This window comes from Rhodnius prolixus, unplaced genomic scaffold (genome assembly GCF_049639745.1).
Source record: "Rhodnius prolixus isolate KJV_2025 unplaced genomic scaffold, Rpr scaffold_9, whole genome shotgun sequence".
NCBI classification, from domain to species: Eukaryota; Metazoa; Arthropoda; class Insecta; order Hemiptera; family Reduviidae; genus Rhodnius; species Rhodnius prolixus.
Genome location: NW_027411604.1, coordinates 12,548,748 through 12,576,627, shown reverse-complemented (window position 1 = coordinate 12,576,627; position 27,880 = coordinate 12,548,748). Strand labels below are relative to the sequence as shown.

General features: G+C 29.9%; 4 protein-coding genes and 1 pseudogene across 15 annotated transcripts in view; 2 read left to right on the top strand and 3 right to left on the bottom strand.

Annotated features, from left to right (window-relative positions):
* Positions 1-32: 32 nt before the first annotated feature.
* On the bottom strand, positions 33-16,787 carry LOC141454725 (uncharacterized). 9 transcript variants are annotated; one of them, XM_074129291.1, is made up of 9 exons: positions 14,729-14,866; positions 14,368-14,541; positions 14,001-14,144; positions 13,283-13,444; positions 12,201-12,365; positions 10,408-10,458; positions 6,868-7,017; positions 4,134-4,306; positions 33-3,945 (listed from the first exon to the last, which is right to left on the bottom strand). In XM_074129291.1, the coding sequence occupies exons 2-9, from the start codon at positions 14,381-14,383 to the stop codon at positions 3,748-3,750; spliced, it is 1,059 nt and encodes a 352-aa protein (XP_073985392.1). In that variant the 5' UTR covers positions 14,384-14,541; positions 14,729-14,866; the 3' UTR covers positions 33-3,747. The 9 variants fall into 9 exon arrangements, with proteins under 9 accessions (XP_073985392.1, XP_073985386.1, XP_073985387.1 ...); XM_074129285.1 differs by lacking the exons at positions 14,368-14,541; positions 14,729-14,866 and adding an exon at positions 16,658-16,787; XM_074129286.1 differs by lacking the exons at positions 14,368-14,541; positions 14,729-14,866 and adding an exon at positions 16,658-16,787 and having other exon boundaries at positions 6,883-7,017.
* Positions 14,725-16,837, top strand: LOC141454727 (uncharacterized). Of its 4 annotated transcripts, XM_074129297.1 has the most exons (5): positions 14,742-14,880; positions 15,942-16,080; positions 16,167-16,308; positions 16,378-16,504; positions 16,708-16,837. In XM_074129297.1, the coding sequence occupies exons 2-4, from the start codon at positions 15,954-15,956 to the stop codon at positions 16,487-16,489; spliced, it is 381 nt and encodes a 126-aa protein (XP_073985398.1). In that variant the 5' UTR covers positions 14,742-14,880; positions 15,942-15,953; the 3' UTR covers positions 16,490-16,504; positions 16,708-16,837. The 4 variants fall into 4 exon arrangements, with proteins under 4 accessions (XP_073985400.1, XP_073985398.1, XP_073985397.1 ...); XM_074129299.1 differs by lacking the exon at positions 16,708-16,837 and having other exon boundaries at positions 14,725-14,855; positions 16,378-16,642; XM_074129296.1 differs by lacking the exon at positions 16,708-16,837 and having other exon boundaries at positions 16,378-16,642.
* Positions 16,838-18,771: 1,934 nt separating this feature from the next.
* Positions 18,772-21,130, top strand: LOC141454721 (oxysterol-binding protein 2 pseudogene; annotated as a pseudogene).
* Positions 21,131-21,778: 648 nt separating this feature from the next.
* Positions 21,779-23,996, bottom strand: LOC141454723 (RIB43A-like with coiled-coils protein 2). Its single transcript, XM_074129284.1, has one exon. It carries the CDS (start codon positions 23,110-23,112, stop codon positions 21,952-21,954), a length of 1,161 nt encoding a protein of 386 aa, XP_073985385.1. The 5' UTR covers positions 23,113-23,996; the 3' UTR covers positions 21,779-21,951.
* A 509-nt stretch (positions 23,997-24,505) lies between these two features.
* Positions 24,506-27,880, bottom strand: part of LOC141454716 (heat shock 70 kDa protein cognate 4) — a 6,012-nt gene continuing 2,637 nt past the window's right edge. Inside the window, exons 4-5 of the mRNA XM_074129265.1 lie at positions 26,909-27,118; positions 24,506-26,201 (exon numbers count right to left, since the gene is read on the bottom strand). Of these exons, the coding sequence (XP_073985366.1) occupies positions 24,807-26,201; positions 26,909-27,118 (1,605 nt within the window). The 3' untranslated portion in view covers positions 24,506-24,806. The remainder of the gene's footprint in view (positions 26,202-26,908; positions 27,119-27,880) is intronic.

The following is a 27,880-nucleotide window of genomic DNA, read 5'->3' as shown; positions in this document are numbered from 1 at the left end:
AATTTTGTTTAAATTAGGAAATATCAAAAATATTTTACAACACTTACCAACAATTTTATTGTTCGTCAGCGTTAACATTAAAGTCAATTGTCAAATATTTATCAAATATTTTAAAGACTATGTTTTTAAACGACTTACCCCTCTGATTTTCTTTCTTTACTCAATGTTTAATTATTTACATTAGAATTTATTAAAAATTAACTTTTATATTTTATTGTACATAATCTAGAGATATCGGTTTTACAATTTTAACATCGTTTCTCTTAAAATAAAACAAAATGCTTGAGACACAACCATTGTGGCCCATTCATAAATATATAAATATAAATTAGTTTAATTCCCTTAGATTTCTCAAAATATGTTTTTTGAATTTTACATGGAATTACTGGTACATCAGCACCGTCCGTTCAGTCTTTTAATACAAGTTTTCATTCTTTTTCTTTTTTTTTAACTTACCAAATAACATATTTTTGAGATAATGCCCAATTACAAAAAACTGCTTAAAATAATTAATACCCCCCTTGAGTATAATAAAAAAATCAAATAATTTGAAAGTAATTATTTTAATTTCTCGGGTAACATTTTGTATACATTTAACATATATTTTTAAGAGGAGAAACTAAATTTTTATAATTTTTAAAACTATTCCCAGCTATTTTTTAATTATTCATTTATTTTTTAATCTTTTCCTATCTCTGAATAATAATTTATACTGTTTAAAACTTTTAATTAACGATATTTGATTTGAGAAGCATAATTTCAACATTTCTTTAAATTGTAAAGAAATTATTCAATATTAATAGTTTTCTAAAAATTAATGCATCCTCAAAACTCTTTCAAGATATTCCATTTTAATTATTTATTCTTTTTTAGCTTTTCCAAAAACATCAAAGGCACTAAGAAAATTCTAGGCCTTCTTGCTTAGGAAAATAATTTTTAGTTTTTTTAACAAAATAAATAATAAAAAATGTAATTTTTTAATTCATTTTAATTTTAGTATCTTTAGTTTAAAATTTCATTTATAAAATATGCTATTTCATAACAATATTTTAGATTAACAATCTAAATAAAATGATTTTTTTTTTTTTTAAGGTATATACCTAATATATAATAAAATTTCCTTCTTTTAACTGATAATTTTAATCAAAAATTATTTTTGAATGTGATTCCGTTCCGTTTGTGTTTGTTTTGTTAAATAATGATTCCCAGTTTACTCAAAATTTATTTAGTGATATGTTGTAATGTAAAACTTTATTTTTTTCTTTTTATGATATTACTTGAACTTGATTCTCAGCTTCTGTTTAGTACGTTTGGACCGTTAAAAAATAAAATTTGTGTCATAATATATAAAAATACAATGTTTTACACGTAAATATCTCAGTAAAACAGAATATTTATTGAATTTTAAAAGTTTAATGTGGTCCGCTTAATTTACCTCGGTTTATCTTTGCCCACATCAGTGAAAAACTTGTGCCACAATTGAACCATCGCGGTATAACCACTATTACTCTTTCAATCTCTTAAATTTTGTTTCTGCATCAGTTGAAAAGTTTTTAGTGAAAAGAATAGATTGAAATAATTGTCGTAAAAAGAAGTTAACATTACATAACGTTTTTATAAGGATCCATTTTGTTTACCAATATTTCACTTACAGTATTTGAAAACTTTTATTACGTTTTAATTTTAAATATACGATTGCATCCGCAGAGCTATAAACATCTGAGTTATTTATTTCTATTACAATTTTACATTTCCTTTTACATTGTCAAAACATCCTGTGTAGTGCGAATCTCCGAATGATTATAATATTGGACAGCTTAGTAGAACAAAAATCACAAATATTAGAAAATGTTACAACTTTTAATAACTCTTAATAAAAACCTTAAAAGTCGACCGATTGTATTAATCTTAACTTTTCGGAAATCTGGAATGAAAAAGTATAATTTCTTTATTGATTTTTTCACCAATAAATTGTTGCAAAAAAATTTATATACATATATACTATTTATAAAAATTCAATTTTATAACATCAGATCTATTATGAGTTCCGTATTGTTTATGATTGGTAACTTGATATTAGTAAACCAGTGATTTTCAAACCTTATTTTCCATAAATCTCCGTTAGATTATTAAAATACAGTCTGTAGGTTACTACTATCTGTTGATGGGGATAGATCAGTGACCTGAGAACACTTTTTGGAGGTCTGTTCGTTATTATTAGCTCAAAAATTTTATTTTTAAATAATTTTATGTTGTTTCCGAAATATTAATTTTATTTGTACATATTTTAAGGAGTCTTAAGACTTAGGTCCATTAAAAGTGAACTTTGTTTCCTTGTTGGAAAAGCATTTTCACCCACAGCGTTTTGTTATTCCTAAGATGATTTTTAATAATTGATTTAACAGAGCTTAGAGACACTGAAACCCTGAATCATGAAAATTTATCCAAAAAAAAATGAACTGTATAATTGTAATGTATATGTGTCGTACACAAATGGTGATTTGCTTTTATGGTTGTTGGAATTGACGTTAGCTTCTGGCTAAATGATAAGAATCCGTCAGAAATGAGTCACTCATCTGGTCTTTCCTTTATGTAATTACGAGTACTATTAGATAAAAAGATCTCACTCTCTCTTTTTTTTAAAAAAAGATCAAGCTCCAGGAAAATGTTTTCTAAATAATTATCAATGTTTAGTTTGACGTCACTGATTTGAAAATGAAATGTCAGTATTAATTAGTCACTTCCTAACTCTTGATTACATCTTAGAGAAATAGCAAATTTGTTTCTAAACATTGGGTAAAAATAAATGTTAAAATTAATTTAAAAATAAATGTTTGCTGAGAGCTTTGCTTTCTCTTTAAATTACTGATTAAAACTTTAAAATTCACTAATTAAAATTTTTGATAAAATTACTTTAATAATGAACCTTTGTGAACTTACAATTTGTCACATTGTAAAAAACATTTTATAATCAAATTAAGTCAATGAGTAAAAAATAATTAGAATTCGTAAAATTACACTTTTCGCGTTTTTTAAAAAAAGACTTTTTTTTTAAGGTCAATAATGTTTTACTTGAATCAGATTTAATTACAATTATTATAACAAGTATTGAATAATATTTCCTTTTCAGAATTTTGGGAGAGAATGTAGAAAAAAGTTGTATCATTGTTCTCTTAACTTCCATTTGCATGGTGGTCTAATTTTAACTAACGGATCATCAATACATCAATACGGATCATCTTTTGATATTTTCATTTCCCAATGGACAATCAATGTTTTGATATAAAAATCGTTTTCTTCCTTTATATGAGTTTTTAACTGATAAAAACATCAAGCTAACCGATATACAAAAGGTCTTCAAATGTATTATATTATATATACTTGCGATAGCAGAAATGTCCAAAATTAAATTTTCTTTAAACTAACAATGGAGTTAAATGGAAAATACATCACATATACGCCATATATAAGGAAGACCTTGTGGATTATAATTTATAATGTATAAAACAGATTCATATTTTCTTGTACTTGGCGCAAACAATTATTAATTTCCAATCTAATTAGTTTCTGAGTATGAACAAAATATAAAAGAATTACATCGTTAAATAAATAAAAACCCCCCAAAAAAAGATATTTCAATTTCCAGCTAGCATTGCGTAACACAGTCACCAACACTTTTGTTTTAATACTAGAATTAATTTAAAGGCTTGACGAATGTCTTAGTGTTACACATCAGCTGGGCAAATCTCATTGTTGTTGCTCCTTTTCATTAAAAGACGGTGGAGAAGATTTAGAAGGAACTGCTGGCAATGAAACTGTACCATCGTCTTGTATTAAAGGATCATCAATGTGTGGTAAAGAAATTGCCAAACCACGCTCTAATATTTCTGGTGTAAATGCTGAAGAATCGTCTTTAGTATCTTCTTCGCTTTTTGGCCAACTCTCCTGTAAAAATAAAAGAGAACATAACTTGGAGTGGTAGACTTCTGTAGTTTTATTTGAGGTTTCCAAAAAAAGAATTAGAATAATTATTAAACATAAAAGATTATGCATGTTTAATGTACAGTTTAATGGGTTGATTAATCGTAGCTAATACATTATGTTAGAAAACTTTGTACAGATTTTATACATACTGAAGGCATGGCCTCATCTATTAGATTCTCCAACGATCTAGGACTTGGACTTGGAGAGCTACCTTCACATCTTTCTCTTTCTCTTGCTTTAGCTAATAACCTGTTCTCCCTTTCTCTTTCGAACTGTCTAGCACTGAAGCTTTTTGTAGAAGATGTACTACTGTGAACGGAAGCTAAAAATAATTTAATCAGGTTTTAATATTTTTAGTAAAAACAAATAAAAAATGACTAAGTTTTCCTATTAGAAAAGTAACGTTCAACTAAAACTAATTAGATTCTTGTTTAGTTTAACAACATTCTTATCAGATAAATTAGAGGCATTCAATAGTAATTATTTTTAATAAGAAAATGTGATCAAAAAGTCTGCATATTAATTTGATTATTAGCCTGAAAATTTCTAATTTTTAAAATGTTTTCATAATCTCTCAAAGTAACTAAAATTTCATTACAAGAACAATCTCATTTCTCATCTTACACGTTTTACTGTTAATATTTTGAAAAATATTACTACTTATTTTTGAATGACCACTTGATCACACCTCAATTCTTGAGAGTTTATAATTATTCTTCAAAAAATAAAAATATAAAAGTAGTGGTTCAATGTTTTATTATTTTTTAAAATATTGATTAGAATTTGTATTCAAATGTTAATTATAGGAAAATTAAGATGATAAAAATCTTTAAAGAACCTATGAATAAATTTACTATATAAGCATGCTGCGTAATTTCATTAAGCTTTCATAATTTTGTTAATAGTTTATTAGTAATTTATGTTATAAAAAAAAAATTACAAAATATTTATTTATAAAATTTACATAAATGGCTACTTATGTTACTGCATGATTATACTATATTTAAAAAGCAAATAAGTGATGAAATTGTAAAAAAAAAACTTGGTCAGTGCAAGGAACATCTTTTCAGTTATTTGTATAATTATTTTTATTGTTTATTGAATCAGGAAATTACAGATAATTAGGAAAATATTTAAATATTAAGTGTTTCATGTCACTACAAAACTACAGAAAGCAAAAAATTTTGTGTTGGAATACGATTCAGTCATTCTTTCTACGGTTTTTGAACAAAATAAATAATAAAACTAAAAACAAAAGAATCTGATTGGCCAGCCAAGTTTAGTTGTTCACAAGTTCAAGATTGAACATTTAAAAAAAAAAGGAAACATATTATTTAATGAATGAAACAAGTTAATTGTAAGAATATTATGATCGAAATAAATTTGTTTTATTTGTTAAAAAAAAAAATCGGACTGATCTAAATATAATTTACTTTATGGTGTACTAAACATTTTTTCTTAATGATCTGCAATAAATCGTGAACTTGTGTACAGTGTGTAAAAAAAATAAATAAATAAGGTGTCCAAATATTCTACATTAACGGTGTAGCATTTGCTAATTATTAGAGCTAAGATATGATCTTGACTCTACAGATTTTGCTAGAGGATTTTTGCTTTGTTATTGGCCTCACCACGACCACCTTGCTGCTTCATGGGCCCTGTCTCTGTTTACTTAGTGGTTTATTTTTTATAATATTCTTCGATTCATTTTTTTTTTTTTTAATGTGTCCCTAAAAGATATTAAAAGATAGTTTTCTTTTCTGTTTATTTTAAATTATACGAAATAATTGTAACTTTTTCTTTTGAATAATTAATTAATGCAAATTTTCTCATAGAAAAAAATGGCAAAAAGATAATAAAAGAAGCTTTATTAAAATTCAGAATATCACATGAAACTCTTTGGCCAATTAAATAAATTTATTTATGGATAAGAGATACACGAGAACATCTTTTACTTAATAACCTGAGAGAAATTTCTGTTAAGATCACGAAAAATTTTCAAGAGGTTAGATTTTAGAATGTTGACTGAGTCTTCCATATGGATCTATTTTGGCTCCCACTACTCTAGAGCTTGCCCACCAGACTCGTCCGTTTAATCAGACTCTTCATTCTGGAGGGCGTTTTTTGGGTAAAGCTCACAGGCCTTGGTTTTTCCTTCACGAGGAGTAACCTCCTTAGTCATACAAGCCCCTCGCACTGGCGCAACACGTTCTCAATGCCGTTTCCTCCTCCTCCACCATCTCCTCCGGACAGAAGTCCAGGCCCATGCAATGCATGTGTTTTATGAGAATGCAATGGCCGGCTAATAGACCTTCAATTATCCTGATATCCACTCGGCCTTGACGGATTAATTCTGCATTCTGCCAACTTTATAGATAAGAATACAATAATTGTTGTTTCGCGCGGAGTTCCCTGAAGTGGATGATTCCAGGAGTGAATAGTCGCACGGACTTAATCGTTTCAGTAGACTAGAAGTCTTAAAGGGAAGGACGGACATTCCATGAATGATTGTTTATCAAATTCAATCTTACAGAATTCTTTAAGTTCTCTTTGAGTCGAAGTCAGCCAATCAAGATTTTATTATTAAAACAATAAAATATTTGTCTAGATAAGAAATATTTCCAATGTTATCTTAATGCCACTGTTTTCACATGATATCTTTGCACTATCAAATACAAGGAAATAAACTTCCCAGTATCATAACTCTTTGAATGATATCAAACAAGATTTTAAAATGTATTATATTTTTCAATTAATTATTAAAGCTTTACTTTTTAAAATTAAATTAAATAAAAAATAGAATTATAAGTTAAACAAAATGGCTTTAGAAGTCGTTGATGATCCAATAAAAAGATATGTTTTGTTTTAATGACGTGTATGGACCTCTGCGGTGGTTACCGTGTGAGGGTGACAGGTGACATGAGATAAGCAAGATGGCCGCCGCCCTGGCTGCACCTGCTCTTGATGAGGGTACGAGCACGCCACGACTTCCACGGGTAAAACCTCCACGTAGTACTGATACTCCGGCCATGCCTAGCAACAGATAACATATTTATCTATATAAGTAAGGGATAATACTTCAACTAAATAAAATATTTTATAAATTAATTTAGCTTGAAGTAAGTTATTTTCTTTTTTACATTTCCATTCAGTTTATGTTGACTCTACATAAGAAAATCAAGCCTCTCCTTTTTTGTATATATATATAAAAATATTTTAATAATGGGGTAATGGATATTTTTGCAGATGCTATTTTATACATCTATAAACCCAAGTTTTTTCCATTATAAAGATAGGGACGAAATTAAGGCTGTCTTAATGCGACAAGGTGAACTTCTTAAAAATGTAGTAGGGTTTGCTGGACAATATCGTTGGTTTTTACTATTTCTAACCGGTTTCAGATTTTCTATTATCTATCATCATAGGATGATCCATTAGTTTGATGTAAAGAATTTTATTTCTGTTATGTGACAGAAATACACTGCACTTGTTCATCACCAACTGACTCATATCAGTATGTGACAGAAACTTAATGTGGAAGTCAAATTCTCTATACTAAGTGGTTAAACCTGAATCAACCTTTAATGAAGGATGAAAATCTCACGGATAAAATTAACGATAAGGGGAATTCAAATAAAGCCAAAAAAAAAAAAAAATTAAATTTTCATATTTTTGTATATCTTTCTAAGTAAAGGTATTTAATTACGCAACTTTATATAAAAAAATTCTAAGATCGAATAAGTTTCTGAAGAATTCGTTTAGAATGCGTTTCAACAGAACAGTTCCTTGCACATCTGTTCTGGACAATTTGAACCAAAAATAATGTAGCTGTGTATTTTTGTCATTCTCTGGTATTTTTTGAATAAAGAATTCAATAAAGTTTATCTCAACACCAAGAGTCTTGCGTGAAAACAAAACAAAAAATTACTGTTTTATTTACTACTTGGTTGAAATGCCTTCGCATTTCTATTGCTATTCATAAATTAGCGTAACCAAAAACAGGTCCCAACTCTACCCTTAATAAATTTAAGAAAGAGAATAAAATAATTTGAATTGTTAATAAAAGTACGTGATTATAACAGAATATCTTGTGGAGAAATATATTCTGTTCTTTATTTACATTTAGAAGGTAAAAAATGAGATCTTCTACTGTGCGGAAATAATTTCTGTATGAGTCAAAACCCTACATAACAAAAGACCCTCTTTAGTAGTCTGGGATTACTAATACTTGTTGGATAGATTACTCACATCTTGTTAGTCAAATAAAGTAATATTGTAGGTGATAAGATAATATGTGATTACTATTTTCTAAAAAATAGAGAATTTGTACATATTTTAATTCTAACTTTCAAATAAATACGAACAATAATCTAGAGGTACAAATTTTCTCTGCTACAAAATGTTTATTACAAAAATCAAAATGAAAAATGTAAGGAACAAAATAAAACACAACAAAAAAAACGCAAGAACATTTAACATGCCATTCGCTCAACCTGAACGATTAAAATGTAGATTTACGTTTAACATCTGGGATAATAACAATTGTCCACGAACAATATACAGAATTCATATTTACTTTTTAAGGGGTTTTGGGATAGATAAAAGCCATGCATTTAATGAAAAATAAAAACTACGAATAACACGCGCATGAAAAGAAATTATGCAGTCTAATTTTAATATTACATTTTAATTTCTGAACTTTATTTTTGTGAAGATTGCAGTAGTGGAAAAAAAAAGGTTGAATATCACTCTTTCTAGTTAAGATGATATGGATACTATCATGTTAGCCATAAACAATAAAAAATTCTAAATTACTATAATATTGCATTCCTAATTATTTGCAATATATTTTTTTTTTAATCTTGAAGAAGTAGATAACTCAAAAATCACTAAAGAATTTTTTCAAAATGCCTACAGCTATACAAATCTCAAATACACTAAAATATCAAATCTCCTTAACAAAGATTACAGTTTAAAAAGTTAAATATAATGGTTGATTAAACGTGAAAAGTACACAAATCAGCAAGTACCCAACACTTCATTAGGCCTTAAATAAATGAGGCTAACTCTTCTCCGATTCGTTGTACATCGTCGAGATCCAAAAAGGCTCATCTACATAAAATTCCGCATCGAATGACACCTCATTTATGAAAATCGGTTCGCGCGTTTAGGCGCTACATTGTTTACAAAAAAGATAACAAGAACAATTTTTGAAAATGCCCTTTTTGCTTATTTTCAGCTAGTTTTTTCTCGAAATCTATTACATCTGGATTGTTGTAAAAAAATTACAATTATAAAGGACGATTTGCCCTTTATTTTAAAGAAAATTTGGGTATTTTAACTTTTATAGAAAAAAAGGAAAAAATTGTAAAAGTTGGGTGTATGACTTTCTTCAAAGGAAAGTGTCGATTTATAGCCAGACTGTGAACCCAAAACTTTGATACCAACCAGCGAGTTAAGATCAGTCACTTAATTTCAACATTATGCAATGCGTACTGTGTTACAAACACTTAATCCAAATTTAAAAAAAATCCAACCAACATGATGAGATCTCCTTTCTTTGGAAGGTCTCACCACAACGAGACATCAATATCTGATATTTACTTTTAAAGAAATACCAAGTTTCTGAAATGAATAACCACTTTAAAAATCCACATCTATTGCATTTTCTCCTCCTGCAATATCAAAATACTCTAAATATAAATTGTCTTCCTTTGAATTTTAAAATAACTGTTTTTTTTTTATAGTAGTATGATCAATACCTAAGTTCTAATTCGACCAAATCCTAGTTAAAATGCAACATTCTCGAAAATATAAAAGAACAAAAATTAATGAAGATCCTAGAACTGAAATTCAAAGCTCTCTTATAATATACATATATAAAATGATTTTTAATAAAAAGACTGTCAGCCACTGCTACAGTAGCTAATCAAAATTAAAAATAAAGTTCAGAATATCGTTACAAATGCCTCGTGAAAGGCAAAAAGATTTACCATCATCCCTTTAATCACTTCCTCGCAAATATTCGTTTAGTAATGAAACAAATATACAGTTTTAATTTTCAAGCTTTTACAGTACAACAACAAATTTTATACTCCCACAATCCTGATTACAAAAATAAGATTAGATTTGCTCAACATAGTCCCTTTTCCCTTTCAAAATTCCCATTTTCTGTGTTAGCATTTTAAAAGAATATAAATATTTTTTTAGGAAGGTTGGTATTATTGAGGACAGGAAAACCCCAAATGCTCATGAATGTATTTAACTTCAAAACCGGTCACTTTTTCCATACACATTAAGAGATTAAATTCAATATTTGATTCATGACGGTTTATTAAGGATTGTGTGAGTAAATTTTGGATATTGACATTAAGGTTTATTTGTTTGTTTGTTTTTTTTTTTGTTTGCCTTTTTGCTACTCACCATCTTGACCACTTGATACCTCCCGAGCAATATAAGGGGACCAGTTAGTTACTGTGAACACCATCACTAGGGTTAAGCTTTTTTACTTGGAATACTTTCTATCTAATTGGTGTTATTCAAGGGATGAAGTAGTTACAAGTGATGTGTGTCTCCAATAATTTAACATTATTCCAAGAATAATCATGCAAAGGTAAAAATATATATATATATAGTTCACACCAGATCAAAAATTAGTTAAATAAAATTTCATCTCTAATTTCTGTTTCCAGTTTTAATGGAAATAAACATTAATTTGACTGAAGTTTTTCTAAAGTTCTTTGAAAAAATTAGTGTTAGTGAATTATTAATAGCTGCAGCTAATATTTTTTTCGTATAATTTGTACCGTTCAAGTTAAAAAGTCAATATAACAATATTATCAAATGCTTGTCGCCAGTTTCTGGTTCTGACAATCTTATGGTTTTTTTTATATTTCTTCTCTTCTGTCGACTTGTTTCTCATTTTGAACAATTCTAATAACTTCACGCAAATATAATATTAATATTAAAACGACTTAATAAAAGCAGCAAAAAACTGTATTCATCTAAATGTAATCCAAACTCTTCTTCTAGTCCTACCTCTAAAAATGTTTAAAGGGTCTAAGAAAATACTGATGATCCAAATTAGAATCAACAAAGCAAATACCACAATTCCTTACTTGGTTTGATATTTCCTGGTTTAACTAACTACTGAGGATATTTGAGATCGATTTGTTATGGGAACTGAAATTATTCTAATTATCGTTTATTTCTTATAATATTAAGCCGAACCACTGGATCATTTGTCGGAAGCAAGAATACTGTTTTTTTTTAACACTTGGTCTAGAATGCTGATTTTAATATAGCATAAATTATTCAATACTATTTTTCTGATTAATTCATTTCATTAATAGTGAGTGACCCTTGTGAGTGTGTGTGTGTGAACAGTAATCTTTGATTTGATTGAAATAAGTGGTACAACTTACCACTTATTTTGTATGGTTTCAAGCAATGTCCCAGCACATAGCACCTATCCAGCAGGCTTCATTGATTAGATGGGACAACTCTTTGGATATACAAAGAAAAAAAATTTTTTTTGTCAACTTTAAAGTTGTATTGGCATTCTGGTGTATAGACTTTTGCAATGCAACTGAAATACCAGAAGACGGCGGTATTCGTCATTTTAGGTGGTCTAGTTTCTGTGATATACTCGTACTCGAAAACAAACAATAATAATTAAAACTGTCCGGTAGGACAGTTGTATAAGGGTTTAAAAATAAGTTTTGCCACATTTTTGTAGAGCCTCAGTTTCGTTAACAAGGATTTATTTAGGCATTTTCCAAAAAATACATTATTGTTCAATGTATACACTTGACCTAAGTAACCTAAGATGTGGTCAATGTTAACTAAACTTGGAGTATTATGATGCCAAGTAAATGAGAAGTATTTTGTGCATATCCGTGCAATTTAATATTAAAAAGTTGGAAGCAGCTGCTAGTAAACGTTTATAGATGTAACAGGAGAACTAGTTCGTTTTTTAATTACAATTAACCACTTTTTAGTATCACAAGAATATTTGCTATAAGTGATTAGTAATCATTAGAATTAGATCCTTAATGGAACAATATAATTTGTCTTTTCAGTTCTCAACTAATTAGAGTTTCCTTAATTGATTAAAAAAAAAAAAATAATAATTTCAGCACTAGACTTAAAATAAACAATATATCTATAAAACATTGGATTTATATTTAAAGAAAGAAAAACTTAAAAATACTCACCGGATTGGGCAAATAAGATAGGTTGTGATAAATTAGAATTTGCATAATGCCTTGGTCTAGCTCCCACAAATAATTTTAAAACAAAACATATTAAAGCAGTGAATATAGCTAGTCCTGTGGCGACGCCAAGTAGAGTTGGCATGTCTGTAGTTATCACAACAAGATCTGAAATTATAATATTAATTAATTAGAATGAACTTTGTTTAAGTATTCAGCAGCTTTTATTGTAGGAATAAGTTAGGTTATATTGGTAATTTAAGGGTTTGAAACATAGCTAATTGTATGTCATGTCAGAATCTTACGATTCTATTCCAACTTAATATAGAATAAACTTAGCACCTGAGCATTTTTGGGCGTTATTTAAAAACTCAAGTAAATGATAGATTATTTATTTCATTATTTTTCGGTTGAGACCTTTTCTTCAAACTGGTCAGCCTTTTCGGGGATTCCCTTGTTAATATTGGTATTAATTAAAATACGATCGCTGCAAATAACCTTATCAGGTGTGCAAGCATTCTTCCTAACGAGCGCAGATATTTCGCCTGCTTCTGGTGTAAGCAGGTCGTTGATAGCTCGTCTATTAAAAACACTTTCTTTTTTTTTGTATTTCATAGAAATTCTTAGGCAGCTATCTTGAGCGCTGCAATCTCGTCATAGAAATTCGAGATGATCTGGCTAAAAGGCGTTGACGGCTGAATTAACGAAGAATACAACAGTTTTCGCTTTTCTCGTAGCATTTTGTGCCAATCCGTCAGCATAAATATTCCATGATGGGGGCCAATTAAATTTTGCGAATTTCCTTTTCGTTATGGATTTAAGTTCGGGTTGTGGCTTTTTTAACTAATGTCGACACATTTAACCAGTTCTTGGCTAGCAGCCGGGAACTCCCGAGGTCGAATTTAGAGAAAAATTCTTCAGGTTCAAGGGTTAGCGCATATTTGCTCACTATACGTACTATTACTTTTACTGTTCTTTGTTCCTTAAAAATTAATTAAATTTGAGATGTTATAACACCTCACAGAATTATAAGGTAAAATTATAGCCCAATTTAAATTACAGCTTCTATTTAATGTAATATTTACCTTGAGTACAAAATACTCTTTTCAAAGGGCGTAATACTGTAACAGGATGATATCCAGTCTTGCACTGGCACACTGCATTGTGACTTATCTGTACACATTCTGCATTCTGATCGGTAAATATGCATGTTTGGAAATAATAACATTGTTCACCTATTTGAGCAGCTAAGGAAGGACAAAAAAGTATAATTAAAATTTAGAGATTATAGTTTCTTAGAACAAAAAATATGCTTAAAATTCTTAGGGGAAATTAAATGCTTTGAAACTGTTGCAGTTAGTAAATAGTTCTAAGGTTCCCTCAAGTACGTATTGATCTTTAGTAAAATAAAATTTCTTACTACCTAAGTAAGCTGCTTGATCATATATATATATATATATATATATATATATATAGCAATAGACAGGATTTCATTTTGTGTTTTACTGGAAAATATCTGCTTTAAGATTCACTGAATGAGAAAAAAAGAGTTTTTTACAAATTGCACTCTCTCTCACCCCCTCTCTGTAATACATATATATATTTAATTAATTTTTTTCATTTAGGAACATCTCAAAATGGCAAAATAAAAACCAAATCGTAACAAGTACTCTAAAATTAATTCATGTTTTCTTAAATTATAGAGTTTTCCATCTCAAGAAATCTAAGAAGCTAATCCATCTCAGCAGTTCAACTTTTTGAGATCCATTACATAAATATATAGTACGTATGAAAATAACTTACGTTTTGCACAACCTCTGCTGATGCCAATATTTACTGGATAACCTTTAATACATTCACATCTAAGTGTTTCAGGTTTGCAATAAACATTTATTAACATAGAACTGCATGTTTCCTCACATGGTGCACCAAGAAATTCACCTAAAGCTGTAAAATAATTATGCACTTATAATTATGTATATATTTACTGTGTGTGAATCAGTTAATTTTATAATCTACTGTTAACAGTTATGTACAGTGTACTACAATCTATATTTGCAAAATTTAAATAATAAAGTATAATTTAATTTTATATTTAAATTTAATTGAAGTATTGAGTATAAAAATATAAGTTGATGAAAGACAAAAAAGTGCACAAATCAGCGAGTACCTGAAATTTCATTCATACTTTTTTCTTGTCATTTCAATCAGTTAGAAACGTTCGAAAAAGTTTATTTGTTTTATTTAAATTTGTTTCAAATTTTTACCCCATTTGCTTGAACTGATTACTATTAGGGCTTTTATCTTTTAGTTCGGCTTGAACAATTTTTTCACGAATCTTACTCTAGGCATTAAAAAATTAAGAATTATAATTTTAGAAATTTTATAAGAATTGATATCATTCAAGTAATTTTACTCATTAATTTTTACAATTTTGAAATATAATATGTTTCGAGGTCGTTTAATAAACAAGTATTTTTGTTGCAGAAGAAAATTAAATTTAAAAAATTCAGAAAATTGGCACTTCCAACCTTTTAAATTTTAGCAAATCATCTATTCTTCAGAAATAAAAATGGATTGGCCAGTACATATTCTAAAATAGCTGTTCAGAGGGAAGCCTAATCAACCCCAAGAAGTGCCCCTAATGGAAGATTCCTGGTAAAATGTTTTTAAGCAGGTTAAAGTAAGTAATGTAAGTAGTGAATACGATAAAGATAAAAATTTGTTGAAATCGTTTTTGAGAAAATCTAAGCAAAAAAAGTATGAAATAGATTCAGTAAAACGGTAATTTTTTATGTCAAGAAACCATAAGAAACACTGACAGAACATCATTTAGTTGTTGTCAAGGTGAAAAATGATATTTCTGACTTTACTCATAATCGAAAATCAGCACGATTTCAATACTTCCTTTTATGGGTTAAATGAAAGTATAAATAAAACTGCGTTTTAAATATACATTCATTCGATTTAATTACTTAAAAAAAAAAAAAATGGATTTCTATTAAACTTCTTTAAGAGGAATAGAATGTAGAATAGAAAATTAATAGAGGTGTAGAGAAGTAAAAGTATACTGAATACTACAATCAATGTTGGAGGATTGCAATGGTTGTCATGGGTAACGCAGCCAACCAGCCTCCTCACATTGATCCTCTTGGCAGAATAACTCACTTATACTAGCTTCGAATTAAAAAAATCTGTACATTTAAAAATGAACCTCTTCATAATTTAAATGGTTTTTTTAAAGCATTTTAATTTGTAATAATAATATGGATTAATTAAACAAAATTTGGAAAGTTAAAGAAAATAAAAGTAGATTTAAAAGTGCAAAATCAGATGTAAAGTAGGTATTCCATCGAAGTAATAGTTTATTAAGAAGGAAACTACGATAGTTAATTTAATTTTTGTTTTAATCTAAAAAATTTAAATCACTTTAGGTTTTAATTAAGATTTTTAAAATATTGCTTCAAGTTCCAGAGAATTTCTATATATTATTTTATATTCTTTCAATTAATTCTTTTTCTTACAACTTTTTCAACTGAAAGATATTAATTTACATTTTTAATCTGTTATTAGTGATGATCAAAATGGGTGGGGAAGATGTAATATATGATAGAAGAAATCAATAGATGTGTTTACAGAGTTGCTATGTAGAGCATCTCCTCACAAACTCGTATTACTCTTATAGTAAAAAATAATCTTTTCTTACTGGAGAAAAAGTGCTAATTTATTTAGTTTATTTTTCAGCTTTAATAAATTATGGAAAAACATAGTATTAAAGAGAAAAAAAGTAAATCAAATAAACCACCATTTAAATTATGTTTTTCAAAAAGTGCAGCATGTTTGGGACAATCAAACATACATCCATGTAGACCTCAAAGTTATGGTATATAAATAAACAGTTAATTTTAATTTTGAATTCTTTCTTATATTTCATAAAATTTTATTTATATATTTATGTTTTAATTACAGTTCATTATGTTACTGGCAAATTTTATTCAAGAGAAGATCAAAGTAAATTAAAAAAACATTATGAAGAAAGTTCATCATCCTCAAATGCATTTATACAGACACCTAAAGAAAAATATCGTTACACTATTTTGGAAAGTCAAAGGTATTAAAATTTTAATTTTTTTTTTATTAAAGTATTAAATATTTATTTATAATTATTTATTTATTTTAGATATGGTTGGTATAGCGATGTAACATTTCAAACTCCACAGATTTTTAAAAATAAAAGATTTAATCATCGTAGAGCTATGAATCCAGTTTTTGCTCATGATGATAGAGAATGAAGGTTGGTTTTAAAGGTAAAATTTCCAAAAAATATAGTACGATTATTAAAGAAATAATTGAAAGTTATATGTTATACACTTTTAGAATATTGAAGTTAAATTACTAGAAATATTCAGTAATAAAAAATTAATAATCCAACTTAGAAATTATTAAATTTTTCTTTTTACCTGTTTCATTAGTTAAAATAATATCTTCTTGTTGGTCAATATCTGTATAGAAATCAGTCTGGGCAGAGACCGCTAAAACTGATGCTACCAGTACAGTGGTGAACATTTCACTGGAGGAGGCATAGTCGGGTTGCCGGTCGGCAAGGTGGTGGGTACCTCTTGATGATGATGTTAGAAAAGGGGCGGTTGGAGGCGGCACAAAAAGATAGGGGAGGGAGGTTGTGAACTACCTACTAAAAACTCGTGTTAAAAAAGTATTCATAGTAAACAAATTGTAATTTCATAATCCCAAGTTACCTTCATAAGTACCTTTATTAATAATTTGTGTATTTACCTATTTATTTATACTGATGGGTTAAGCCAGTTTATTCTGTTCAAGTCCTATAAAAAAAAGTTTTTTGTATAAGAAATAATATACAAAAGCAAGGTACCAAAAAATATATAAACTATGATAAAAAATAAATAAACCTCACAACTAAATTAATAGTAATGCCAAAATCTACTGAAAACATCACACAACTTTCTATTACTATGCCCTAAATTAACTTTAGTCAATCTTTATCCAAGTAGTCAACAAACTCAGTGGAAAGACTCATTAGAAGGAAGCGAAATCCTTCCCCTCCCCAGGACTGTCCCAAAATTGATTTTCCTGGAAAAAACGTTTTTAACAAAAGTTACAGTTTTTCATGAGACTAGTTAATATACTTAGTGTTCAGAAGTCAGCTGATTTGTTTTTGAAAAATTCCTGTTAAACTAAAAACCAGGATGTCGCATTTTATTTAAGTCGGAATTTCAGCTACCATTTCCCTCATAGAAAATGTATAAACGACAGACCTATACAATTACACTATAATAGCTCTTTAAAAGAAAGTTTAACTACCTTACAAGAACTTGGAAGGGCTTGCCGAACTGTGTACTAACAGATGTCCTGACGGAGGAAAAGTCTTAAGCCGCCAAGGAAAAAGGAATTTTAGTTTTTCTAAGAGGAGAGTGTTCTAAGTATAATGTGTTCCTGTGCTTGTTTATGGTTTATTAAATAACTTTCACATCTTCCTTCCTATTCGCTTCAAGTGATCCATCAGCCACTACAGGCATACCCTTATTAGGTGCAGTTTCCCCTGTAAGCGTCCAAAATCGTCTTAACAATAATCAGATTAACCATGCTTTTCAGGCACTAGTACAATTTTAAAGTCCTCAGGAGTTTCACTGAAGGATCAACAAACCCTATTAAATAATCTTCCGTGGGCTTGAAGCGTTCTCATATCCAGGATGGTGTTCAAAATTCGAATCTAATGTGACGATGATTACAACATGACGTTTTATACAATACATGTCAGTTGGTTACGCCAATCAACATGCAGAGGGAAACAAGGGTCATATCGTGCGGTAACAAAAATGGGCTCACAATGTTCAAAGTTCACCAATTGATGCTGACTATAACATACCTCAATGGTTGTTGTATTGCCTCCATATGCGGTGAGGATGTCATCACATCCCAAAATCAAAGTAGCACTTTTGCAGTCAATGGTCGAAAATCTCCTTCAGCAATGCAGGGAAGCAGACCTCATCAACTTCGAAGCACCTTAAACTTTGATATAACGTCTTTTTCCCTTTCTCGGTGCTCATGATTTGGAGAGTTGTAACAAAATTCGCGGAGATAAGATCTGGAATCATTTGTAAAATATTATTAACGCTCGTGGACTATTTACTGAGTTTGTGTATAAATATAATTGCCTTACTCAATTTGAAGTTATCCCCATTATGGCAACATTGCTTCGGCGATTTTTAGCCTTCGCTGCAAATTTTTCAACTAAAATCCGCCGAGACGGCCTTAGCATTGTGGAGGTTTGTCAGCAACATTTTGACTAAGCCTGAAATAGAAAGTGACTACATTTTGAGACGATAAAAGATTTTTTTATCAGTGACAAAAATAAAATTTCTAGGCAATGAAATTGCAATTTAAAATATTTTCTTGAAACTTGTTATTCTGTTAATCTTTAATTGCTCTTGAAAGTTATAAGCAATGGCAATGTAAATTGTTCTGAAGTGCCACTTAAGCTTAAACCTTAACGTTGCACCATCCAGAGTCAATCTTTCTCCCATCCAAAAAAACGTTTTTCGTAGGGAAAAGTTTTAATAAAAGAGGCAGGTATTTAGATAAGTAAATAGAGTACAGCTATATTGAGAAAATAATGTAAATTGAGAAAGTACATGTAAAAACAACATCATGCGCCTAAAACCTTTTTTTCAGGCACTTCAAAACAAGTATTTCGGCTATGATTCAGTTTTTAAAACACGATTGCAATGCTTCCTATAAAAGCTAGAAGTAAAAATCTTACAAAACTTTATGGATAGAGCCGCGAGAGATGAACATTATACGTAATAAAGTTAGAATTTGTTATTTCTGAAAAACAAAGCCAGGTTTTTAAATTAAGTAATTTAAAAGAGATCAAAAATTTATTTCTTTTGAAGTTGTTTCTTTTTAATCAGTCAACTTGACTTTTCACCGAATTAGGTTGCCACAGAGACAAAAAAAAAATGGCTGATCATAATATCAACCAAATCACAAAAAATACAAACTACAAAAAATCCATGTAGATATACTCAGCAAGATTATTTTCTTTTTGTACTATTAATTTCTGAATAACTTAAATTGTTTTTGCGAATAGACATCCTAGATTACATATTTTATTTTAATTATGTCAAGACTTTTAAAAGAATAATTAAACATAAGAATCAAGGATAAATGTACAATTGATAGATAATTGTATTTTTGAAGTTCTGTATTTAAGTTTCTATGGTTTCAACAGAATAAATTTTCATGATTTACATACAACACATTTAAATCAACATGACAAAAAGAAGAGCAAAACGCATCTAACAAAAACAAAAACAAAAATCGAAAATGAGAAGTACCTATGTAAATGGAAACTCTAAAAGGTTCGTCAGGCAGAAGAACCCGAATACCGGACAGACCCAATAAGCCTATTAGTCTTTGGTCTATAGTGAAAAATTTTGTTGGCAAAGAAATGACTAAAGTTGCTATGCCCGTTAATTTCTCTGAACCACTTTCAATGCTGCAAAGACTAACTGAAGATTTTGATTATTCAGAACTTTTAGACAAAGCTGCTAATGTTAACGATGATTTACAAATGGCCTATGTGGCAGCATTTGCTATATCTAGTTATTCTACAACAACTGTACGTACTAATAAACCATTCAATCCACTGCTAGGTGAAACTTATGAATGTGATAGGATGTCGGATTTAGGTTGGAGATGTATTTCAGAACAGGTATCACATCATCCTCCAGTGTCGGCAATGCATTGCGAAGGTAAGGAATGGACAGCTTGGCAAGATTTTACTATGTCATCAAAATTCCGAGGTAAATACCTTCGTATTTCACCGCATGGTGTGTTTCATTTAGTATTTAACAAAAGTAAGAATCATTTCACTTGGAACAAAGTATGTACCATTGTACACAATTTAATCCTTGGCAATTTATGGGTAGATCATACTGGTACAATGGAAATGAAAAATCACAAAACAGGTTGGCAATGTATTGTAGAATTTGTTCCGTATAGTTTTTACAATAAAGATGAACAAAGATGCATACGAGGTACCATTCAGGACTACAATGGAGAAGTGAAATGGATCATTTCAGGAAGATGGGACCATGAATTGCTAGCAAAGAAAGTTTTAAGCATAGATGGGTCTAAAGAAAAGCCAATTTTTAATACTGGGCCACCAATTTTACTGTGGAAACCAAGACTTTTAAACCCAGAGGCTAAAAAATACTATAATTTCACATTATTAGCTTGCCAATTAAATGAACCTGAACCAAATGTAGCTCCGACAGATTCAAGAAATAGACCTGATCAAAGATTAATGGAAGAAGGTGACTGGAATGAAGCAAATATGATGAAAGTAGCTTTAGAAGAGAAACAAAGAGAAAAAAGAAATCAATCAACCTGCGAAAAGCCATTGTGGTTCAGTTTGCAAGCGGATCCTTTAAGTGGTTTACAAATTCATATTTATAATGGGAAATATTGGGATTGTAAGAAAAAACAAAATTGGTCAAAATGTCCAGATATTTTTACAATAAACAAGTTACAGTATTCAATTAGTAAATATTACAAATAATCTGCCTGTTCATCGAAAGAAACCTCTAAAATCCTTCAATAAGAAAAGAATTTGTCCTACAGATTTTCTAACAGACTTATCAAATTGAAACATATGAAATAACAATTTTATTAATTAAGAATAGATCCAAAGCAATAGCCCCACTTGACTAATAGTTCACTTGCTTACATTATGTAAGAAATAGCGGTTTAGGCTCCCACAACAGAGTTCAGCCGGAGAAGAGTAAAAGTTAATAGAATTTAGTTTAAAACCTTTTTTGATACTTAACTTTTTTCCTTTTTTTTTATAATTTGTATTATCATGAGCAAGGGATAGATAGATACCTCATTTAATTTTGTACAGCTAAGATATAGCCAAGTTTCAAATTGATGTGATCTTGTTATGTATTTTATTTAGCAATATCATTTTTTATTTTTATAAGGCAATAAATTAAGTCGTAATGAACAGGTTCAGTAAAAAAATATGACAATTCATAGACATATTACACCTAAATTTTATTATCTAATTATAGGCAGCACTCACAGCACATTCTATTTCTTCATATCGACTGATTATTTATAAGTTTACAAGAGATAGAAATGAGTAATTGCTACTTAAATTTGTGAGGTTCGGCCAAGGATTAAAAACTAAGATTAGATACATAAGAGATTATTCACCGTTTCTACAATTTTATTATCTTTCACGCTTAAAAAAATTGCTGATAAATTCGGAGTATAATTCTACACTTTTTTTTTGAGGTTTTAAAATTGTCGAAACGTTGGGGCAAAATTATATTATTTGGCTCCTTGGCTGAGCCTTATATCTATTCCAAGCTTAAAAGTACTAAAAACTTAATATCAAGAAAGAAAACATAATTTTTAAGAATTATTTCACGAACATCCTGAAAAATTGTGTAATACTTTAGCTCTCCATTTGTAATAAGTAGATATAACATAACAAATATCATCGCTGTATTCGTTACGGCCACACATTAGAGATCTCACCATAAGAAAACAATGATTTTATTAATCATTAAAACAGAAAAAATAATTGTCTCATACACTTGTGAAAAGAGAATTGCTCCATTGCTAATATGTTAGGCGCAAATAAACACGGTTAAATTTTGTTGAGTTGATTTATTGAAACATCAATAAAATTCCAAATTACTATTCTTCAACGAGCAGTCGTGTTGAAGCAATCAAAATATTCATTAGTAGGAAAATTATCCGTGGCCACTTTTTTCATACATTCTTTTTGTATTGCTTGTTCTGCTGCTAATTTCATATTTTCTTCCAATACTTTTCTATTTAATTCTTTCTTCTTCTGTGTATCCAATAATTCAGCTGCTGTTTTTACATTTGTTTGCAGCTCTATAACTTCTTTCCAATATTTTTCTGTTGCTCTATCAACATTTTTACGCATTTCCATTTCTTCAATTTGTTTTTTCTGTATCTCCCGAATTTCAAGCTTTTCTTCTTCAGTTAAACCTCTAAAATTGTAGGATATCATTCTACTTTTTCCAAGTGAACTCTTACTTGCTTCTGGATTTTCTGTAAAGATGTCTGAATTTATAACTGTATTGATGTGAGCTAGTTCATCTTCAGCACCTTGTTGTTTCTCAAGTCTTCTCTTTTCTCTTTCATAATCAGCTTTACGTAAATTATATTCCATATTACTTTTAGCTGCTTCCAATCTCATAGCTTCTTCATATTTCATAGCTTTATTCACTAAACCATCTTCTTTCATCACCTCTTGACCAGTTTGTAGGTGCGTAATTTTATGATTATTTTTACTAATTAAATTTTCAGATATCTGTTTAGCAAGACATTGCCATAAATGTTTCTTAAGTGTTTTAGCTTTCTCACCATCATAGTCTTCTGAAGAGAATTTCAAAAAAGAACCCATAGTCATTTCTCTCGGATCAATAATGCCTTCAAACCGCATTGGCAACTGATTTGTGATCCTTTTTGGGTCGTTCAGATCAAATTCTCTTGATTTATGTTTTTGCTGTTGTGTCAATCTGTAAACATCTACTTCTCGGGCTAATTCTTTTTTCAAATTTTCATTTCTGTGCTGTAAAGCGTTACCAAGATCAACGTCTGCTACTATTTTCTTGAAGTAGACCTCTTCTTGCTCATCTTCCAGCTTCTTACGTTCCTTTTTCTCATCTATCTGCTTTAATAATCCTTCCTTATCACTTCCCATTAACCGATTTTTAGCATTGAAAAATCTTTCCTTTCTTAAATTTTCACAGTGCCTTATTCGTTCTAATTTTTGTTGTTGTTTTATTTCAGATTTTGTTCGAGGAATTATTTTATCAAAGTTTAAAAACATTTTTTGAAGCTTAGTACACTACTTTCTGTTTGTTATCACCATAGAAACCAGTACCAACAGTGTTGACTTTATTATTTTGGATCATTTTCTCGTACGACTGTTTTAACGAAATCCAAGTTTGAATTAGAAAAATGTTCCTTTCACTAAGTTCTTTTAATTCGGTATTAAACTTATGTTAATCTTTAATAAATCTGAAACGGGACTTAAGAAATTAAACTTCCTCTTTAATTTTACTTTTTGAGAATCAGTGAGCACACATACGTACAATACACACGCACATAAATTTTTTATATTCTACAAGGTTTTTGACGTGTAATATTTAACCCTACTACTTAAATTGTGGTGTTTCAAGAAAATCTATTGACTACTAAAATAGGTATCACAATTTGTTTTTACACCGAACGATAATAAAATTGCTCTAGCTCCTTTAAATTTTGTACCCTAACCACTTGTTAGAAACCAGTTTCTAAGAAAACTTATTTTCGAAGTGCATCGGGGAGATTTTTGAAGTTACCTTCAAGGATAGTTCATGAATTTCACTGTTGCTATCCAAATTATAAGAAACATATAAAAAAAATATCAAAAAATTTTGCAAGAAAATTAGCTTGATTTGATCTATGCAGGACATCCTTCTATGACGCCTATGCCTCCCTCAACTTCTTTCCTGAATACCTTTTTCTTACTCCTTCTGTATTTAGTAAATACATCTCCACTAAAAATCTGTTTTAACCTCTGAGAAAAGGTCTGAATTGTGGTCCCAGGTTTGTCGTAGGGCAATATCCTGGCTGGTGTAGAAAATTCCATTTTGCATATACTATTATTACACAAAAAGAGTTATTCTTATTTCCACGAATTTACTTTCCCAATACTTCCCATTCATCTAATGTTAAAATTCCTTTGCAACTCTTTCCAGATAATTGAGCTCCTCCTCTCATCTTCCGGTGCCACCATAATGTACTCTTCCCAGTTTCTCATACCCTCTACATGTGTAATAATTTTATTTATTCGTAATCAATTTTGTAGGTTTTCACTAACTTCAGCCATCAGACTAAATAGTTTTGAAGTTTTCTTTAAGGGTTGCAATTTGAATACGTATTAATATGGCTCATTATTATAAATAAGGGGCAAGCACTTAGAAGAATAAGAACATGTTAGCCAGAAAGTAACCAGTAACCCAAACGTTTCTACTACACTTACAAAATTTTTAAGCATTTTTGTGCATGAATAAATATTTAAAATAAGTTATAGAAGTTAACTGGGATTCAAGAGAAAAAGTTTCCGTATCGTGTTAGCAGTCCAGAAAAAAAAGTAATAATATGTTTATGTATCAAGTAAATAACTATTTGCAGTTGTCAATAGAAGGAAGGAAACAAAAGATAAATAATGAACACTATTGCTCAGAATCTTTCTTTTAATTTTGTGCCGAAAAAATTTAACAGGATTTCAATTTTTAAGATGCCAAAATGATGTGAAAGCCAGAAATCTTATGAATATTTTCATAACAAGAAGTTATAAATACAAAAATACTGAACGTAACAAATAGTGCCTGTTCCTTTTTTTTAAAGCTCTGCTAAATTAAGATGTATTTAAGCTTTATTCTTTCTTTATATACATATAAAAAAAGGATAAAAAGTAAATGTAGAGCTTAGGTACGTAACAATATAAAGGAACAATCACATTTGGAATGTAACATTTTAATCGACTTCTTCAATAGTTGGACCACCTGCACCTGGGGCGCCTCCACCTGGGGCTGCTCCACCTGCTCCTGGGAACCCTCCTGGAAACCCACCGGGCATACCTCCTGGTGCAGCTCCACTTTGGTATAGTTTAGTAATAATAGGATTACACAGCTGTTCAAGCTCCTTTTGTTTGTGTTCGAATTCTTCTTTTTCGGCAAGCTGATTAGCATCAAGCCAACGGATTACTTCATTGCATTTTTCTAATATTGTGTTCTTGTCAGATTCAGAGATCTTATCCTTAAGTTTTTCATCTTCAACAGTACTCTTCATATTGAAACAATATGATTCAAGAGCATTCTTCGCAGATATAACTGCTTTTTGTTTATCATCTTCAGCCTTGTATTTCTCTGCATCGTTCACCATTCTCTCAATTTCTTCCTTGCTGAGACGGCCTTTGTCATTGGTTATTGTAATCTTGTTCTCTTTGCCGGTTGATTTTTCAACGGCTGTCACATTAAGGATACCATTAGCATCAATATCGAATGTAACTTCAATTTGGGGTACCCCACGTGGGGCAGGCGGAATGCCAGTCAATTCAAATTTACCAAGAAGATTGTTATCCTTAGTCATGGCACGCTCTCCTTCATACACCTGGATCAGTACTCCGGGTTGGTTATCTGAATAGGTGGTAAAAGTTTGAGTTTGTTTGGTGGGAATAGTAGTGTTTCTCTTGATTAATGCTGTCATAACACCACCAGCTGTTTCAATACCTAATGATAAAGGTGTAACATCAAGAAGTAGCAAATCTTGCACTTCCTCGGATTTATCACCATGCAAAATAGCCGCTTGCACAGCAGCTCCATAAGCCACGGCTTCATCAGGATTAATGGACTTGTTCAATTCTTTGCCATTGAAGAAGTCCTGAAGGAGTTTCTGAACTTTGGGTATACGTGTAGAGCCTCCGACTAATACAATATCATGAATTTGTGCTTTATCCATTTTGGCATCCCTCAGTGACTTTTCTACAGGTTCCATTGTACTTCTGAACAGGTCAGCATTAAGTTCTTCAAAACGGGCTCGTGTAATTGATGTGTAGAAATCAATACCTTCATAAAGTGAATCTATTTCAATGCTAGCTTGGGTGGATGACGATAAAGTTCTCTTCGCTCTTTCGCAAGCTGTCCTTAATCTTCTAAGAGCCCTCTTATTTTGTGTAAGATCTTTCTTATATTTACGCTTAAACTCTTGTACAAAATGATTTACCATTCTGTTATCAAAATCTTCACCACCTAAGTGAGTATCTCCAGCCGTAGATTTTACTTCAAAGATACCATCTTCAATGGTGAGGATAGAAACATCAAAAGTACCACCTCCCAAATCGAAGATAAGTACGTTCCTTTCACCAGTTCCCTGTAAAACAAAAATTGAAGATATATCCATTAACCACTAGTATAAAAAAAACTAATCATAAAAACTGATGTGAACGCTTACGGTTCTATCTACTACAATAATCGTGCTTTATTTATCAAATTTCGAATGTTGACTATTGAAAAGTGCGTCCCAAAAATGAAGCGTAAACCCCTTTTTTTTCACGAAAAACTCAAATTTACATACAAATCCAAAAGAAATTTATAAAAAAAAAAGGTACTAATCTTTAATCAGTGATTAGCAAAGCGTAACTCACTTCCTACCAAACATAACATATATATTTTTAAACTAGGAATTCCAGTAACTTATTTATGATCATGATTGCCCTGGTTGTAAAGCAGTGCAATTCGAAAATGTACACCCTCCAAACAAGAAATTGAAACAAAATTTATTTTATACATTTCCAACGAAAGTCCTAGCTTCCTATGCTGTGCCTAATATACTGACCACGATTTTACAGGCATCAGTAATTGTCATTTTTACAGAAATCCGAAACGTATTTATCTCCTGAACCTTGACTTTTAATTAAACTTTAATAAACTCTTTTAATGAATTTGAACCTGAACTTTTAATACTATCATTAATAAAATAAGTAAATGACGACAATTAAAGGCACTAAAATTGTTTTCACATTCACAGCAAACTTCTTCCATTCAGCGAAATTATTTTGTTTAAAAAAAGTAACGTACCTTCTTGTCAAGCCCATAAGCAATAGCAGCTGCGGTAGGCTCATTAATAATACGTAAGACATTTAAGCCAGAAATAGTTCCGGCATCTTTGGTGGCTTGTCGTTGAGAATCATTAAAATAAGCAGGTACAGTGATTACAGCATTCGTGACTGTTTTTCCTAAATAAGCTTCGGCCGTTTCCTTCATTTTTGTCAATACCATTGAACTGATCTGCAAAGAATCATGAATAATGTCAAAACTATTTCATAATTTAAAATTATTTATTCGATGGTCTAAAATAATACGGAATAAAACTGCAGTTTTGCCCTTTATTTTAATCAAAATTATTGGTTAGATTAGAGACAGCAATGACCATAAAAATATCACTGAGCACTATGAAACTAATCGTTACTGTTGGCAACACTGACAAACTAATAATAATAACATTCATTAGTTTTCAAAGAGCGTTGCCTTCCTGAAATTAGTAAAATACCGAGACTGACAAGATACACATATAAAATTTCAGTTGGGGAAAAAAGGTAAGCTTCGATTACTATATAAACTATAAACTACATAAGTTTGTTAGTTTGAGCTCAGTAAATTTTATTTAATGTTGAACTTTTTTTTTCTTTACATTTCGTACAATAAGTAAAATTTCAATAAGAATTTATGTGATCAGTCATATAAAACGAACAACTATTGTAATATTTGTAATATCGTCTTGCTTGTAAGCAAGTCTAGCAAAACAGAACATTTACTTAAACTGCAACTATAACCGGCAATTAACTTCATTAAAAAACAGATTTTTGAAGCAAAATTTCAGTTATCCATTTACAGATAATGTAGGAATTTAAAAAAAACAAACTCTTTTCCCCTTAAAACCTTTTGAAAGTTTTGAAACCAATTTGAGCCAAAACGAATTAAAATTAATTCTAGGTAAAACCTGAAAAAAAACCTCACTGACAGATACGAGTCCGAAACTCACACTAATCT